The 18,817-nt window shown below is 44.8% G+C and overlaps 1 protein-coding gene across 1 annotated transcript; it reads left to right on the top strand.

Annotated features, from left to right (window-relative positions):
* The first annotated feature begins 426 nt into the window (after positions 1-426).
* On the top strand, positions 427-16,925 carry POLR3D (RNA polymerase III subunit D). The gene is made up of 9 exons (XM_032230092.1): positions 427-580; positions 1,176-1,341; positions 5,021-5,064; positions 6,331-6,482; positions 8,376-8,500; positions 9,964-10,135; positions 11,043-11,305; positions 13,298-13,450; positions 16,095-16,925. The coding sequence occupies exons 2-9, from the start codon at positions 1,186-1,188 to the stop codon at positions 16,215-16,217; spliced, it is 1,188 nt and encodes a 395-aa protein (XP_032085983.1). The 5' UTR covers positions 427-580; positions 1,176-1,185; the 3' UTR covers positions 16,218-16,925.
* The last annotated feature ends 1,892 nt before the right edge of the window (positions 16,926-18,817 follow it).

The raw sequence follows: 18,817 nt of genomic DNA, 5'->3' as shown, positions 1-18,817 counted from the left end.
ATAGGACATCAAATGCAAAAATAATATTAGGAGGGTGTGGAGTTATTGCGTTAACTCTTTGTATATTGGTTTTTTTTTTAAAAAATGTAAGCTGCCTAGGGTCACTGAGTTTATTTAAATTCTCTAAATAAATAAGTAAATAAAAACACAAATATTAGATCCGCATAGCAGGTTGGGTGTAACAGAGGACTGTACTAAACGCGTGCTGTGAATCGTAAAGTCAATGATTTTTTTTAATGATGTGACTTTGCTCGTACTTTCGCATCCTTCCTCCTAACACACTCTCGATCATTCAATGCAACGTAGCGCACCATCCGCCCGCGACCAAGATGGTTGATTGCCCTGCTGCTGCCAGAAGGGAGGGGCGGGGCGGAGAAGAAGCCATGCCCGCGACAAACATGGCGGACGATCATGTAAGGCGTAAGACGTGGAGCGTAGGCTAAGATGGCGGCTGAACGGCGCGCGCATGCGCCCTGAAAAGAGACGAAGAGAGTTTTTAGGGCCGCCGGAGAAACCTGAAGGGAGGCTGAAGCCGTCTTGGGTCGACCGGGAGAGGAGACGAGGCGAGGGGGCGCTTTCCGTAAGAACGGCGTGAACAGGAAGAGGGGTTTTTTGTGGTGGTGGGGAGACACTGCCGAAGCTCTTGCGGATAGCCCGGAATGATGGGGGGGGGGGTATGTGGCATCCCTGGTGCTTCTCCAGGTGGCCTCCAGTCCTTCCTTTAGCTCAGGAAAGGAACCTGGACTTCCTCGGCGCAAGCCGGATGCGTGGAACGATGTGTCCCATTCTCCGCAGCGCCCTTAACGCGGCTGGGAGTGGGACCATTGCTACCATGGGAAGGTTTGGGACGATGGGATCTTTAGTCCCGGGGAAAGAGCGCAGGGCAGGGCGTCTGAAGGAAATGTGTGGGGCCTTGGCTGCACACCTGAGAATGGTGCCAGTCCAGTTGGGGGGCCACCTGTTCCAAGACTACAAGCCCCACCATCCCCACTACAAACCCCATCATCCTCAGTCCACACAGGGTACCAGTGATGGCTGCAATGGTCCCACATCTCGGAAAGGTGCTGCAGAGAATGGAGACCCATCATCCTACTCATCTGTGGGGGGCAACAGAGAAGTTTCGTCCTGTTTGAAGGGTTTTTTTCCCCCCAGCTAACTCTTCTTCTCTTTGGCAGATCCTGCAAGATGTCCGAAGGAACTTCAAGTGGCGATCCCGAGAGTGCCCGGCCCTCACTTCCTGCTGCTCGAGGGCTAATAGGGAGAAGGACTCCCGCGCCAATCTCGGCAGGCCGCCTACCCTCCATCCGCTCCCGAGATCTTACCCTTGGTGGGGTCAAAAAGGTAAGGCTCTCTCTTGCTAAGGAAGTATCTTGCAGCAGCATTTTTAATTCCTATGATGCAGTTAGTCCAGTGGTTCCCAACCTTTTTTTGGCCATGCCCCACCTAAGCATCTTTAAAATCCTGATGCCCCCCCCCCCCCCAATGACGTATAATTCTTACTTTAGTCAAAAAGTGAACTTTACTCATATGGAGGAAGCCTAAAAGGCCATTAACTTGGTTTAAATAAGATTCAAATTGCCCCCATTAAAAATCAAATTGCCCCACGTTGGAAACCACTGAGTTAGTCTGTTTGGTGTGGTGGTGAATGCACCAAGCCAAAAAAACAGAGACCGTGAGTTCTAGTCCTGCTTGGGCACAAAGCCAGCTGGATAATCTTGAGCCAGACCTTCTCTCTCAGTCTTAGGAAAGGGGCACTGGCAAATCCCTTCTGAAAAGGGATTTCCTTGCCAAGGAAATGAAATGGACCAGCAATTGCAAGGAGTTAACACTGACCCCAAAACACACATTCACACAATAGGACAACTTAAGGCTGCGTCATTCATGGACTGGCGTTACTGTGCCTCCTTAGAAACTGTAGAAGTGACAATCATTTGTTTAGTGACCATTCAGAATTACAACAGCACTGAAAAAAAATGACCCGTGACCATTTTTTTTCACACGGCTGTTGCAGCATGGTCATATGATTAAAATTTGGGTGCTGGCCTGCATTTATGACTGATGACCTGTCCTGGGGACACGTGACCAGCTTTTCCAACTTTCTGACAAGCAAAATCCATTGGGAAATCAGTTTCACAATATTATTAACTTAATACCTGCAGAGGTTAATTTAACAACTGTGGCAAGAGAAGTCATAAAATGAGAGAAAACTCACTAGCAACAAAAAGAGGTGCAGAAGTGATCCATGTTGTTAGAACAGAGTCAGAAGACCATTGAGAGTGGAGACTCAGCAGTTCAAAACCCGGGAGCTAGCCATGTGACGGAATGAGCTCCCGTCAATTTGTCCCTGCTTGGGCCCACCTAGCAGTTTGAAAGCATGCAAATGCAGGTAGATACATAGGTACCACTTTGGTGGGAAAATACTGAGGACATGGAAGAAGCTTTCTTGAGCATCCCCTGAACAATGGTGATGTCACCAGCTACTCCTTTCAACCCGAAAGAGCCTTGCTAGGCACTTCCCACATGAACATAGTAGTAGCTCATTGGTGGTGTATAGACTCGGGGTACGGGTGACAATTGTGGGAACTACATGGAACATTGGGGGATTAAGGGGGCAATGGGTGGAATAGTGTTGAAAAGTAAGTAGGGCTACATCACATAGGCTAGCAAACTAAAGTTTTCTCCCCCCTCTTCCCTCCCAGGTTGGAGGTAGAAGTTTAGGACTCTTCTTTCATCTAATGATTGCAAACTTGAGGCTGCACTATAATGTTCATGTTTTTTCTTTGGAAGTGGTAAACAATGTGTTAATTTCAGGGGGGTTTCCAGAAGTTCAAGAAAAAGTGCATAGATTGTATAAGGCCAGTGATGGATAACCTTTTCGGAACTTAAGTCCCGAAACTGGAACGCGTGTGTATGCGCATGCACATCAGAACCCAGAAGAGAGTAGTTGGCTGGCAATGTTGCATGCACGCAGCAGCCAACTGCTCTTCCGGGTTCCGTTGCATGCATGAGTGCCAGACAGCTGGTCTTCGCGCATGTGCATGCCAGAACTCAGAAGAGAGCAGCCGGTTGGTGTGCATGCACGCAACAACCTGGAAGATGAGCTGGCGATGTTGCACGTGCCCACAGAGAGGGCTTTGCATGTCACCTCTGGCACGTGTGCCATAGGTTCGCCATCCCAGGTTTAGGCATTGAATTTTACTTGAGATAGGAGCCTCTTATGTTTTCTTTATTTTCCAAGCTTAGTTCTATTGAAAACAGTTCTCTTCCCTCCTGTTTTGCTCTTACTTTGTACTGCATGTTTTGTCCCCAGTAGAGATGAAATATTGACTATGTGGAACTCTTCTAATGTTTTGGTTCTTCTGTGAAATCATCAGTTGAGTCTATTTTCTGTGCCATTCCTTGTTCCAGGCCTTGTGTGACATGAGAGTTGATGAGTTATTGAGCTCAGAGAGACAATTCCTCACTAAATCTCCATTTAGTAAAAACAAAACCTAGAATATTAAAGCTAAGCATGCTGACTTTTAATTACAAGATACAGACACTTCTTTTCAAGAAAAGCAGGATCTCTTTATTTCTAAGTATTTGGCATAGATGCTTATCTGCATGAAACATAGATTGCTCTAGTTGGCAAAACCTGTCCCACTTTTGGTCATTATTGTTAGATGTGAGTAATTCTAACAATTGTGAGAGATGGGGAAATGCAGACTTTGGAATTTTATTTCATTAAGTGTTGATCTCATTCAGTTTGGTAGCAGTGATACTTTTAACATTTTAAAAATAGAAAGAGGCTTTTCTCTGGATTCCAAATGTTCCTTTTGTTTCTTCGAATTGGTTATGCAATAACCAAGCTATCTGGAGGATTGTGAAGTGGCTGTTTATGTCAAGGATATTTGATTCTCTACATAAACACTGCATTTTTACAATATCGAGTGGTCAATTTTACTTGATGTCTTCTGATGCTGATATTCAACTATTTCGAGATGTCGGCATTTGTTTTGGAAAGAGAACAAAGAGAACACGTCAATTTTGATTAAGCTGAAAGCCACCTTAGTACTTGAAATAGCTGAGCAAATACAAACATACTTTTCAAGTAGACAGCTATTTGAAGTTACAACTGCCAAAACATTTTAGGGAGACATTTACACGAGCGAGATTCGAACAGCTTGACACAATGGTCAGATATGGGAGGTTCCATTCTATACCCTACAATGAGCATCTCTGCATTTGCGGAGCGGCAGAGGTAGAAGACCTGGCTCACATCCTATTTGATTGTTGCTTGTATAAGGAGTGAGAGACAGGTGCCTCAGTCTATATACCAAACAAATGACCCATTGGGATCCCCCTATCAAAACAACTTACCTTATGTGCGGCCAGAATCTGAAAATAACATTTAACACAGCACAGGACTTCAGCAAAATGGTTCAGTTTAGATCTGCATATGTGGGACTGATTGGGGTAGATTGTAAGGGTGACACTGAAATATAATTTTATGTCATTTTATTCTATTTTACATATTTATGTATTAAATTATATTGTATCTTATCCTATAACTATTGTATTTTACCCTACTCTTATTTTAAACTGTTTGTTTAGGATTTTATTGGTGATATGCATTTGAACCTTGTTCTTTGATATGGTTTATAGGCTAATCAATAAAGCTAATCCTAATAATAAAGATTAAGCTGAAAGCATACCTTGAAGCCCAGAGCTTAGTACTGTAATGTTAAGGAATTCAAAATATTTGAAATGTTTTAAAAGAAGTAGCTTCTCCAAATATTGCAACTCTGAAGAATGCTAAAAATATTCTCTTCCCTCAGAAATGTGAGGATCTCAAGTATATTTATATATTTTATTCTAAGCTACCTAATGTCACGTCAAAATGAAATGGGTAGCTATAGAAATCAAATCAAATAAATATTGGAGTTTCAATTTTAGCACACACTGTATTCTGAAGAATGTCATAAACAAAATATTGTGCCTAATCAATGCTTGTTCTCTTGTCTCCTGTTTTTTTTTTTAGAAAACCTTTGCCCCTAACATCATTAGCAGGAAAATCAAAGAAGAGTAAGTTCCCTTTCAATGCTGTTTTCATGGAATCTATATAAATAAAAATGTAATGGTTGTTTGTTCAAAATCGCTACTCTCCGAAAGTTCCTCACTGATTGCTTTGAAATTTTGACACAACGTTGCATTCGAATACGCAAATGTTTTTATATACGTATATTACATAGATGTCACATCTGTGACAGGTAAAAACATGATTTTTTGTAAAAACATGCTTTTTTGAAAACCAGCGCCATCTGGTGGACGTAAAAGCAACACAAGCTATACTAAATATTTCATGATTCCATTTCAATGTTTCCGATTGCATTGTTATATTGAATTTTCATAGATTTCAATTTATTTTCATTTTGATTTAATTATTTCGTGTGACATTACGTTAGAATTGAGCTGTGTCATTTACCATAGTGTTCACTTAGTGAGTAAAGTATATTTGGAACAGTTCGGCCTCTCTCCAGCTTCGTCCCGACGGTCCTTTTATATGTGTGGCTGGGCTGCATCCGCACCCTTTCCCCTTTCCGTCCCTCCTCTGACAAGCGGCCATTTCCGCCAAGGGGAGCCGCAGCCCTTCGGTCTCCCTTCTCTCCCCTCCCCTCCTGCCAGGCCTTTGCTGTCTGTGGCAGGGCGCCACCTGTGCCATCCCTCGGCCACCTCCCCCTGCCCTTAAGCTGGCCTACCCCCGGCCAGCCCAGCGGAGGTCCAGAAGAGGCGGAGACGGAGCGTCTCCTCAGCCCGGCCAGCCACGCGTGCTCTCCACCCCCCCCCTCCCACAGCGAGCCAGCTACGGCCTTGACAAGGTGGCTCCGATGGGGCAGCGGCGGCGGTGTCAGCCTGAGGTGCAGCGGGGCTGGGGCAACTCCTGGGTGCCCCATGAGGCGGCACACCGAGGATTTCTCCTCCTCCGAGATCCTGGACGTCTCACTCTCCCAGGCCACCGACTTAGGGGAGCCCGAGCACAGCTCCTCCAAGGAGATGCTCAACAACTTCCACGAGGCTGACAGCCCCGGCACCATCTCCCCCAACCAGCCTCGCCTGGCCCAGCAGCCCCGAGTCCTGACCAACGGCAGCACCCACCCACCGCCCCACTATGCCCAGACTGGGCCACAGCAGCACGTGGCCGGGTACAGCTAGTGTATTAACATAAATGAACTGCTTAATGATCGATAAAGCACTTTGTTGTTGTTAATTGCGAAGTCGTGTCCGACCCATTGCGACTCACTGAGCAGTTGAATACATTTGTTCTGGGGTTGTTTTTTTTCCTCTCGTTAGGCCCAAGGAGGACCTTTCTGCCACAAAAGAGAAGAAGGACCGGGATCGAGATCGGCAGAGGGAAAGTCATGGACGAGGCAGAGGGAGGCCAGAAGTTATTCAGTCGCACTCCATCTTTGAGCAAGGCCCAGCGGAAATGATGAGGAAGAAAGGTTTGGGAATGATTAAGTTGGGGCAGTATGGAGGTTGACCATTTGGGCTAGGGGTCAGCAACCTTAAACACTCAAAGAGCCATTTGGATCCGTTTTTCACAGAAAAAAAAAGCACCGGGAGCCACAAAATCTACTGGGGTCAAAAAGCTCAATAAATTGAGTGCCAGTAGGTGTCGCACATTGGCGGTTCTGAAACATATTTTCAAAGTTTCAAAGTTTAATAGCATTTGTATGCTGCCCAATCCCATGGGACTCCGGGCGGCTAACAATACAAATCAAAAAGAATAGAAGGAAAGAAAAGATAGATTTAAAAACACACCATGCACGCCATTCCAAGTGGGGCTGGACCATATTTTGGGGTCAACAGCCCCAGGCCTGCCGGAAGAGCCAGGTTTTAGTGGCCTTACGGAAGGCCGAGAGAGTGGGAAGGGTCCAGATCTCTGCGGGGAGATCATTCCACAGGGCTGGAGCAGCTACAGAGAAAGACCTCCCCCGAGTAGTCGCCAACCGTCATTGCCCGGTCGACGGTACCCGGAGGAGGCCCAATCTGTGTGATCTTATAGGTCGTTGGGAGGTATTTTGAGCGACGGAGCCGCAGCAGAGGGATGAAAGAGCCACATGAAGCTCCAGAGCCACAGGTTGCCGACCCCTGGTTTGGGCTTTTTAATTTTCACTGTGAACTCATCAGACTTTCCTCAAGACTCTTAGCCTGCTGGTTGCCCCCTACCAGCTTCAGCCATTACAGTATGCAGTGTGGAGCCCAGTAGACTTGTGCAATAGGATGGGATAAATTGTGAAATTGGAGTCTGTTGTATCTGATAGACAGCTGTTAAGTAAGCTATGATAAAATATTTACCATATTTTTCAGAGTGTAAGACGCACCAAGTTTTAAGAGGATTTTTTTTTAAATTTCCATTCTGCAAACTTCCCAAAAACAGTCCCATTTTTCCCCCAAAAAATGGGCATGAATAGCCCTTAGGAGGCTTGTAGAGTGTTCGGGGGGGGGGGGGGGGACAAAAAGGAGCAAAAAACGGGCCCAGTTTTTGCTAAAAAATGGGCATTAGGAAGCTTATAGAGTGCTCCTGGGGGCTGGGGAGGAGAAATTTGAGCAAAGAACGGCCCGTTTTTTGCTCATTTCTGCCCTCCCCAGCCCCCAGGAGTTCTCTGAAAGCCGCCTACGAGCTATGCACGGCCATTTTGGTGATGGGGCCTGGTTTCAGGAGGCAAAAATATGCTGTATTCAGTGTATAAGATGCACCCAGATTTTCAGCCTCTTGAGGGAAAAAGATGTGTCTTATACTCCGAAAAATACGGTAGTGCATCTTGAGGGTCGGTTTAGAAAAATCCTCAGCATCAGAGCTGGTTGGGCAAGTCCATCAGAGATCGCAGTGTTCAGTGGTGGGTATTTGGGGTGAAGTGGACAAGATTCTCTGTGACATTAATTTTTACACTTATAGATTGGATTCCTATTTTTCTGGTTGGTAAAAGCTGCCAGAATGTAACAGGATGCTGGGTTAAGCTCGGTACTTAGTTTGTCCTTGGGTGAATGGGTGATGCTTCCCTACCCAAAAACTCTTGGTCAAACCAAATATCATGGAAAATGGTCAATGTGTCTCCAGCTTGTTGCATTAACAGAGCTGTCCCATTGATTATAAATTAATCGTAGTGTTCTCCAGAATCCTCTTTTTCCTTATTCCTTCTCCTTGACTTTTCTTCTTTTTCTTTGTTTGCATAAACACAGATGTATCCACTTGTGATTCTAATAAAGCCTCTTTTTTTTTACTTACTTTTAATGAAACGTCTTGGCCATCCAGGATCTTCTCAGCCAGGCACCACAAAGCTGCACTGTGAGATGTGCCACTTGCAGTGATGCTATTTGTGTTTTCTGTGCAGGTACCTGGGATAAGTCTGTGGATATGTCTGACTTTGGCCCATCCCACATCATCAACATAAAGAAAGAGAAGAGGGAGACGGATGAAGAGACTAAGAAGATCCTGCGCATGTTGGAGAAAGATGATGTGAGTTTGGGGATGGCCACATTTGGAAGAACCATCCATAAACCCCCGAAATAATATGGACTTTATCCTCACTGCCTCTAAGGCAGTGGCCTCCAAACTTTTGGATGCTGTGGACCAGTTCTGTGGAGAGTGGTTTTTGCTTGGACTGGTGTGTGTGTGTCTGTGTGTGTGTATGTGTGTGTGATTCCATATGCTGCCTGCATCCACATGTGCAGGGATGGGGTTTTACTTGCTTGCACAGACCGATTCCTGGCAGGCTGTGGACTGGTGCCAGTCCATGGACCAGAGGTTGGGGATCCTTGTTCTAAGTCATTGGTGGGCACTTTTGCTAGCTGAAGTTGAGGGTGTATATATTGAATATGTTCCTTGAAATAGAGAACGTTTCAGTTCATTGTAATCTGATATGATTTTAACACAGGATGCCATTTTTCTGTTAATTTTTTCCCATCTATAGTTGTTTCTCTATTCCTTTCTGATCTCAGCTGTAAGAATGATGGGCATGTTTAGGAAGTATGTACTTACGGAAACATTTCTCCACACATTGATAGATTGCCAGTTGTTGATGAAATACAGGCTAAACTCTGCATACAAGATAACTATATGCACTTCCTTTGTTTACATAACATGATATTCCCCAAACAAATGATCTGTTTGGACTTGAAGTAGAAACGTGCAAAATGTTTAATCTCAAAACAGTTTGAGCAAAACATTTCATGAAGTGCTTCACTCTTAATCTATATAGATATATAAAAATGGCTGTTTGTGTGTACGTTCTAGCATAATTCTGGAATGCCTCCAGCAATTTCAACCAAACTTGATACACAGATGACTTACTCTCTGGAAACAAATACTGTGGGGGTAAGACACCCCTAACATCCCTTGGGGTGTGTGTTCTGTTAAGATACAGCCTGTTGTGCCTTAAAATGGCTTCTACAGTACTTACGTAAAATGGCTTTACTGTACAGCGCAGTAGAGTTGCCATGGTAATGGCTCACAGTACTCCACAAGGGGACTCCCTCTGGTAAAGGGGAAAATCCAACATTAGAAATTATGTGCCCAGTCTTTCCTTGCACAGCACCTCATTTGGAAAACATTTACATGGCACCTTTCCAAGATAGATAAGGTCTGTGGTCATAAATATTCCTTTGAAAGACTGCCAGGCCTTTGCTGAAAGTGAATGAGAGGAATTCACATTCATTTAGTAAAAGGGATTTTTGTCAGGACAGGACTCTGCCTCCTGCTTTTTGGGGAAGCCTAGGTCAGAAGAGGCTTGTTCATTCAATTCAGAAGCTGAAACTGGCCAGCTTTCATTAAAAAAAAGTAGGAATGATTAAGAAAAATCACCTATATCATCATTGTCCAGAAAACAGACTCAAGGGACAGCATGCAAAATAGTCTCCAGGAATGGTTCTCTTCTTTTAACCTGCCGTTTTCTCTCTCTCTCTCTCTTTCTTTGGTTCCAGTTCCTGGATGACCCAGGCTTGAAAAATGACATTCGAAACAAGCCAGTTCAGCTGCCGCTGGCACATTCTGGTTGGCTCTTCAAAGAAGAAGGGGATGACCAGGAGGACAGCAAGCTCTCGAACGTCAGCCATAAAGAGGAGGAGCCGGAAACGGGTGTCTCTTCGGTGAAAGGTAGGTGGCTCAGGTTGACTTGGAACAGATGAGTCAAGCAGATGAAAGGGGGCATTTTACAGCCTTGAAATTGTATAAGAAGAACCTGTTCCCTCTTAATTTCCTGCAAGAAGAGAAGAGTTGGGGGTGGGGGGAGGGGGTTATGATGGCAAGGGGATACTAAGGGAACAGACCATGAGATACGGCTGTCGTCATTTGGTGTTCTCGTCTTCAGAAGCAGCCCTGAGGCTGCTACAAAAAACAGGATACTGAACCAGTTGGACTCATGCTCTTAATTGCTCAAGGCAAAAAGCAGGCGTCTTGCTGCTGCTATGCCAAAGCACAGTCAGGGTCGATGACAGTGATGGTGAACTTTTTCGGCACTGAATGCCCAAACCAGAATGTGTGTGCGTGCACCGGAGTGCCAGAAACCTGAAGAGTAGCTAGCTGGGTGGTTTTGGGGCCATTTTCAGGCCATTTTTGTTTTTTCCACCAGAGTGCCAAAAAATGCCCAGGAAATGGCCCCAAAAACGTCGTTTGGGGGGCGTTTTTGGCTGTTTTCAGTCGGTTTTCCAGCAGCCGGCACACATGTGCATGCTGCAAATCAGAAGAGCAACTGCTGATGCCACGCGTGCCCATAGAGAGGGACAAACGTGCCACATCTGGCAGCCATACCATAGATTCGCCATCACGGATCTATGACAATTCGCCGTGGCCAACTCACCGTAACTTACCCTGTGGTGCTTTGCAGAATAAGTTGACCTCCTCCTCTTTGTGACAACCTCTCAAATACTGGAAGGCTGCTATCATGTCCCCACTAGTCCTTCTTTTCCCTAGACTGGCCATACCCAATTCCTGCAACATTCATCGTATGATTTTGTCTCCCCCTCTCATCCTGATTCTTTCTCGCTCGCTCACTCGCTCTCAGTGAAAGAAGAACCCCACGACGAAGAGGAGACGCCATGTGCCCAGGCTCCGGCACCCACCAAAACCCCTCCTCCCTTCCCGCACGATGTCTCCCTGGCGGAGCTGCTGCCGCGATTGAGTCTCTCCAAGGAGGAAGAGCTGCTCTTCCTGCAACTGCCAGACACGCTCCCGGGACAGCCGCCCACACAGGACACGAAGCCGCTGAAGACAGAGGTGCAGAACGAGGATGGGCAGATGATGGTGATAAAGCAGGAGAAAACCCAGGTACTCGTCCTGCTGAAACAAGTAGCAGGAATCTGCAGGTGCTACTGCAACCCATGTGGCGTTTTGTGGCTGCAAACGGAGGCCTGGAAGCCTGTTGGATGGAAGCCAGGAGGTTGGCATTTTGGTAGAGAAACCACGGTGGTCTAACCGTTGGTTACAAAGGCGTATTTTGAAAGGGGATGGCAATGTTTGAACGTAGGCAGTTTTCCCAGAGTTGGGTTTTTTTATCAGCTGAATTATCTTACAATTAGTGGAAATTAAGGAAGCTTCCCCCTATACAAAAAGAATTTCCCTGTTTTGCTTCTATAGCAGGGGTGTCAAACTGGATCAGCATTGTAGTTCTCCTCCTTGAGCTGGCCAGGTGGGGGTGGGGGAGACGGGACGGATGCCTCCTGCAGCACCCTGACCGCCAAAAGGGGGCACAGGGGAAGGGGGGGGCTGTGCATGGCCCTTGCTCACCAGGTTTGGGTTACAAAGGCATATTTTGAGATGGCAATACTTGAACCTAGATGTTTTCCCCCGTTAGGTTTTTATCAGCTTAATTATCTTATAATTAATGGAAGCTAAGGAAGCTCCCCCCCCCAATGAATTTTCCTTTTTTGCTTCTACAGCAGGGGGGGTCAAGCTGGATTTATTTGAGGGCCAGATCAACATTATAGTTCTCCTCCGTGGACCGGCCAGGTTGGAAGGGGTGGGGGAGACAGGACAGATGCCTCCTGCAGCACCCTGATGGCCAAAGCGGGGCACAGGGTGTCCGTGTAAGGCCCCTGCATGTCAGGTTTTCAGCCAGGATGGCCTCCTGCAGCACTTTGCTAGCCAAAAAGGGGCACGCAAGGATTTTTGGCTGCCCCCATTTTGTTTGCCAGAGGCACCGCAGGCAGTCCTTTGCTATTTCCAGGCCAGCCCTGCAGGCCAGATTTAAGCACCCCGCAGGCCGGATCCGGCTCTCAGGTCTTGAGTTTGACACCCCTGTTCTATAGGCATCTTGGCATTCAACTTGTCCAGGAACAGAAAATAGGATTGTAATCCCGTATTTACCGTATATTCCGCCGTATAAGGCGACTGGGCATATAAGACAACCCCCTAATTTCAGGCGCCCGTGAGCCAGCTGAAGGCCTCTGCGCTGCCGGGCTTTTGTAGTTTGAGCTCAGCGCCTTCCTCCTCCAGACCTCCAGCCAGACCTTACTAAGCCATCCCAGCACCCATCCATTCATGTGCCCAGGCGAGGAGCACCGAGGTTATCAATTGAAAGGTGGCATTACTTTTTCTTTTCTTTTGGTTTTTTGGTATGGCCTTTCTTATACCCGGCATACAAAACGACCCCCGATTTTTGAAATAATTTTTGGGGGTTAAAAAGTTGTCTTATATGCCGGAAAATACGGTAATTTTACACATAATTACAGTGGTGAGGATTGCCTTCGCTCAGAAATGGAAAAATAAATTGATACCAAGCGAAGATGAAATATTAAGAGAGATTATAGACTATACCGAAATGGAGAAATTAACAAAAGAAATCCAGGGAAAAGAAGAAACAGAATATCATCAGATATGGGAAAAATGATACAGATTTGATGGAGGAAAGAAACAAGAAGCAATGAAAGAAGCCAATAAAGGCCAAAAATAGAAGTTAAGGAGAATTAACAGAGTTTAAATTTATTAGAGGTAATCAATATAGCAGATAGATGAGTAAAATAAGAGGGTTAAAAATGGTGAAATGCAAATGAAATATATTAGAAGGGGAAATAACAAGGAATTGTATCGATTTGAAATTGCTATTAGAAGGAACAGGAAGTTCCTGTTTGTACTGTATTGTGTAAATGTAGTGTACGTCTAAGTTCTGTGTGTGTGTATTTTGTAAAGAATTTTTTTTTAAAAAAGAAAAGAAAATAGGATTGTAATTATGTTTTTAAGGGAGAGCGCAGAAGGAGTTTCCAAATCCTCTAACCTTGGTCTCTTCCCAGCTCCTCAACTTGTCCACTTCTGCTTTTTCAGGAGACCAAGGAAGCAGAGAATACCTGCACCCTGGGGGATCTCTCCGAAGGGCAGGTGGGGAAGTTGCTGATCCGCAAATCAGGAAAGGTGCAACTTGTCCTCGGCCAGGTGACTCTTGATGTAACTACTGGAACACCCTGCTCCTTTCTTCAGGTATGCCTTGCTCTGGTGGGAAGTGGCCTCCCTTCAAACGCCATTTCAAATTAATTTAGTTTAGTTTAGTTTATTGTCATTGCATTGTACAATGAAATTAAATGCCATCTTCAGTGTACATTATAACTATAAAAATAAAAACACACACATCCTTTGCATGCTGTATAATTGAAATTGAAAACCTGATATTGCATTAATATTGCACTACACAGTAGAATTCAATGTATTTACTGTCTTGGAACAGAAGCTGTTTTTCAGCCTTTTTGTTTTTACTGTCCTGTACCGTCTGCCAGGTGGTAATAGTTCAAAAAAAGGGTGCCCAGGATGAGATGGATCTTTAAGAATGTTTTGAATTTTCTTAAGGCAGCGGGAACTGTAAAGCTCTTCCAAAGAGGGGAGAGAGCAACCCATGATCCTCTGGGCAATGACGTTGACCCTCTGGAGCACTGTCCTATCTGCCACTGTGCAATTGACAAAGCAGACACAGGTGCAGAAAGTTAAAATATTCTCTATGGTGCTACAGTAGAAGGTCACCAGCAGTTTTTTCATTCAGTTGTTGTTTCCTGAGAAGTCTCAGGTAATATAATCTCTGCTGGGCCCTTTTGACCAGGGCTGCAATGTGAAATCCAAATATAAAGTGTTCAGTGGCTGTGTATCTGGGAACAGCAATTGCAAGAAACAGGCAGCTAGAAAAAGACTGGGGTGACATCCTCATCCCAAGTGCTGTTGATATGATTTGGAAGTATTCATTTCCTAGGGTGTGGTCTAGACTTAGGGACTTAATAGCCATTAAGACTGATGGGAGATCCAAAGGTGCTTTTTCAGGAGGCAACTGGACTTTCTGGTTTTTCTTTGAAGACGTTTCGCTTCTTATCCAAGAAGCTTCTTCATCTCTGACTGGGTGGTGGAGAATGGAAGGATTTATATTCCTTGCAGACAGCTGGTCATTTGCATCCTTTCAGAGTGTCATTGAAGCACTTGGAGGTTTATCGGTGTCCTCAGGGTCACCTGAGTTGTGCAAATGGTTCCTGTAGTCTGCAGTTTTTTGGAAATCCGTTTATATTCCCACACCAGTCAAAGGGTGTTCATCTCAAAGGGCATAGCTAAAGATCTATAGAGCTTCCCAGGTCATGGTTATCCCAAAGGATAATCTAACACCTTTGGGAGTACTATGAGCTGGATGACTGGGAATCTCTATAGACTTTTGATTGAGAGGATCTTAATGGATACACCCAATTTGGTCCCATGCTCTCACTTCCAAATGGCACCAGATAGCCCCGAGTTGCCTTCAAGTTTTCCAAAAAGCATCTCTTTAAGTCAGGGGTGTCCAATCTTGGCAACCTTTAAGACCTATGGACAGAGCATAACTGGCTGGGGAATTCTGGGAGTTGAAGTCCACAGGTCTTAAAGTTGCCAAGGTTGGACATCCCTGGTGTAAGTAGAAAGCTAAAAATTATAGAGGAACCGTATACATGCAAATATCCTTTAAAAAAAAAAAGCTATGAATTAGAGGGTGAATAGTGATGACAGCTCCTTGCTCAAAGTCAGAACAATGCCAAAACTGGGTTTGGATCAGCAGGAAAAATTCCTGGAACATCCAGGAATCAAAATAGAATAGAATTAAGATAGAGAAATGATGGTCTAGAACAGTGATGGCGAACCTCCAGCACCAAGTGCCCAAACTGAAAAGTGCATGCATGTGCCAGAACCCAAAGACCAGCTGGCCGGTGCGCACATGCCAGTTTTTTGGGCCGTTCTCTGGTGCTTCGGCGCCCACTAAGAGTATCTGGCAATGGCATGCATGCCCACAGAGAGGGCTTTGCATGCCACCTCTGGCACACGTGTCATAGCTTTTCCATCATGGGTTTAGGTTGACAAATAATCAAGTCTTACTGGCACGAGAAAGGAGTGAGGAGTTAAACAAGTATCCTTGTTTATTGTTATTATTTTAAAAAAATACTCTGATATTATCAGTCCCGCACTTTCAAGATAGAACAGGTTTTAATTTTTTTTTCCATTTTGCTCTGGTCTAATTTAAACGACTGGGAATTGTTTAGATTTCTAAAGGGTTTTTGCAGGGGGGAAATCAGCTGATAGAGCACCTGGCTGAGTCCTCCTACTGAGTAGCTTATGTTGATGCTCAAAATCTGCTGCTTCCTCAGAACTGCAAAGGTTCGTGGATTACCATATTTTTTGGAGTATAAGACGCACCCCCACCCCCAAAAAAGGGAGAAAATCTGGGTGCGTCTTATACACTGAATACAGCATTTTTGGCCTCCCAACCCACCCACCCTTCACCAAAATGGACATGCAGAGGAGCCTGGAAAGTATTCCCGGGGGCTGGGGAGGTCAAAAACGAGCATAAAATAGGCCATTTTTTTGCTCATTTTTGACCCCACCCCAGCCCTCAGGAGCACTCTACAAGCCTCCTAAAGACTTTGCATGCCCTGTTTTTTGCAAAAAAAAATGAGGCGTGCAGAGGGTTTGGGAGGGCTGTAGAATGCAAAAACTTTAAAAATTTTACTTCTTCAAAATCTTGGTGCGTCTTATACTCTGTATAATACACTAGGTCTTAACACTTACTTTATTTTTTTACTTTGAAGAAGCTTTGGAGTAATTGTTCTTTTTTTTTGGTCTGGCAAAGGAGCTGGTGTCGGTCAGCATCGGAGACAATCGGAGTGGCGAAATAATCGTCCTGGGCCACGTCAAGCACAAGCTGGTTTGCTCTCCAGATTTTGAATCCTTGCTGGCCTACAAGCATCGATAGGGCTGCTGCAAAACTCCTGGCTAGGGTTAGCTGCGTGTCCTGCCTAAAACAGCAATGATTTGGTCTCTCTCCCTGTCCCCGAGTTTGAGTGCCTGTCCCTGAATTTGAGGAAGATAGGAGCGTCTTCCAGGAAGAACTCTGCCTGAAGAGATTGGCAACAGTCATGGGAACGAGACTATTGACGAACATCTGGTTGTCAGAGATGATCTGGAGCTCTGGAATCTTCCTCTGGAGGAAGGGGAAAGGATCTGATGCCAAGGACTTGCTGCATCCTTCCTCCCAGTTCCATACATGATATGGCTTGCCTTACCCTTGTAATGACTTTTTAATAACTTAATTGCACACACTACCCGGTGATACGATCCCAAAGGGGAGAATAGGAAAGACGTGAGTCTTGGAGTCAAGCTTACCTGTTTAGCAGCTGTTTTCCTGCAGATGCTAGAAAAGATGTCGCCATTCCAAACATCCGTAGGAGATCATACAAGGACGCCTTTTCTCTTTCGCCTTCTGGAGCTTTACCACCACACAGGGCAGTAGGAGAAAAGGGTGCAGCGGGAGAGGTTTGGGAAGACACATTAGACTGTGTCTTCTGTAGTGAGATATCCTGTACATCTCTTGTGGTTCAGACCAGCTCATCAGGCACCTGGTGAGGTTTTTTTTCTCCTTTCTCTCTCTCTCTCTCTCTCTCTCTCTCTCTCTCTCTCTCTCTCTCTCCCTCCCTCCCTCCCTCCCTCCCTCCCTCTATCTCCCTCTATCTCTACCTACCTCTATCTCTACCTACCTATCTATCATCTATCTATCATCTATCTATCTATCTATCTATCTATCTATCTATCTATCTATCTATCTATCTATCTATCTATCTATCTATCTATGGATTCCATTCCCTCTGCTTGAAGCAGCCAAGCATCCCTGTACCTGTGGGCCTCAGTGAAAGATTCCTGCAGGGGTAGTAGGGATGGGAAGTGCTGGATGGTAGTTCCTCTGTCTCTGAACAAGAGATTGATTTGTCATCAGAAAACATATTTTGACCATTATAGCCAAATCTCTTTCCCAACACTTCCATCTGTGTTCTCTCTCTCTCTCTCTCTCTCTCTCTCTCTCTCTCTCTCTCTCTCTATGTCTATGTCTATGTCTGTCTGTCTCTCTCTCTCACACACACACATACATACACAAACACAAAAACACCTATTGAGGAATTCAATGCTCTGGTTTAAAATTATTCTATTTTCGCACTCTGCCTTGGACTTCAGATGTGATGGCAAGAAAGTTGTGATTTGCTTACCTTTGTTCTCTATCATGCTTTGCTGAAGAGGAGAATTGAACTGTTTAAAGGTTTTCAGAGAACTAAAGTGCAGGAACTAAAGTGTTTATGCTGCTTGGGTTTTTGTTCTTCACAGCAATTGGAAAATCATAAATCCGAGAAAGCGGACGGTAGCATTGACCACAAAGAATTACTTCTCTGTTGGGGCTTTTTTTCCCCAACTAGGTAGTTTATTTGATCATCTTGGTTAACCAAATTGGAGAGAGCCACAACTCTGTGGTCAAGTTGTTAGCATTTATTTATCATCTGTATATATCTGTAAATAAAAGCGGACTGGAGTGATTCCGTGTGTACAGTCCAAGGAATTTGAATAGGTTTGTACTTTGAAGCTACGAGGTTAGGAAACAGGAAATATATTTTCATCTCACCTGTCAATGGACACCCAGGCAGGACAGTATTATTTGATACAAGCGCATGGGAAATCAGGAGATTCAAGCGGTTCAAAGGAGTACAAAGGTTTATTGCAAGCTTTAGCGCTCTACAAGATACCGACCAACTAATGGTCATTGGAAATGAGTGAGAGATAACAATAGAAAGAATTCAAGCTGGTCTGGATTTGGATCTCTTGTGAGCACTCAGGGACTCAAGACTTAGGATACATTTGACCCCTCCCTCAGGCTCAGCCAGATTATCTATATATATATATATATATAAAGATGGCTGTGTGTGTGTGTGTGTGTGTGTGTGTATTTGTTGCAGCATAACTCTGGAACACCTCAAGCAATTTCAACCAAACTTGGTACACAGATGACTTATTCTCTGGAAACAAATACTGTGGGTGTAAGACACCCCTAACATCCCTCGGTGTGTGTGTATTCTGTTAAGATACAGCCTGTTGTGTCTTAAAATGGCTTATACTGTACTGTCATAAAATGGCTTCTACTGTACAGCGCAGTGCAGTTGCCATGGTAACGGCTTCACCATATTCCACAAGGGGACTCGCTCTGGTAAGGGGGAAAATCCAACATTAGAAATTACATTGGTCCGGGATTATTTTTGAGGACAAATGTATGGATTAGGATAAATACCCGGGCAATGCCGGGTTATCAGCTAGTATTCCTTGTAAAGAGAATAACATAAAACAGTAAGTTAATCATGTGCAAATATTGATTGAAAATGACAGAGAATGTGACGCTCATAGCAAAAGCAGCTTTTGGACAATGGAGCCGCAGATACTTTGTGCTAATTGGGGGAGGAGGGGAGAGAGAACTAGTGGAGCCAGAAGAAAAAACTGCAGATAAGGAGTAGGAACTCTGAGACTCAAAAGGTGCCTGTC

Source organism: Thamnophis elegans, chromosome 13, assembly GCF_009769535.1.
Source record: "Thamnophis elegans isolate rThaEle1 chromosome 13, rThaEle1.pri, whole genome shotgun sequence".
In the NCBI taxonomy this organism is placed as follows: domain Eukaryota; kingdom Metazoa; phylum Chordata; class Lepidosauria; order Squamata; family Colubridae; genus Thamnophis; species Thamnophis elegans.
Note: the sequence above shows the minus strand (reverse complement) of the source record. Positions and strands in the feature narration are given on the sequence as shown.

Bases quoted from the DNA above. Each gene is read 5' to 3' on its own strand.
- POLR3D (XM_032230092.1), top strand. From the start codon at position 1,186: ATGTCCGAAGGAACTTCAAGTGGCGATCCCGAGAGTGCCCGGCCCTCA. The intron at 5,065-6,330 runs GTAAGTTCCCTT...TCCTCTCGTTAG, and splicing joins AGCAGGAAAATCAAAGAAGA to GCCCAAGGAGGACCTTTCTG. The intron at 13,451-16,094 runs GTATGCCTTGCT...GGTCTGGCAAAG, and splicing joins CACCCTGCTCCTTTCTTCAG to GAGCTGGTGTCGGTCAGCAT.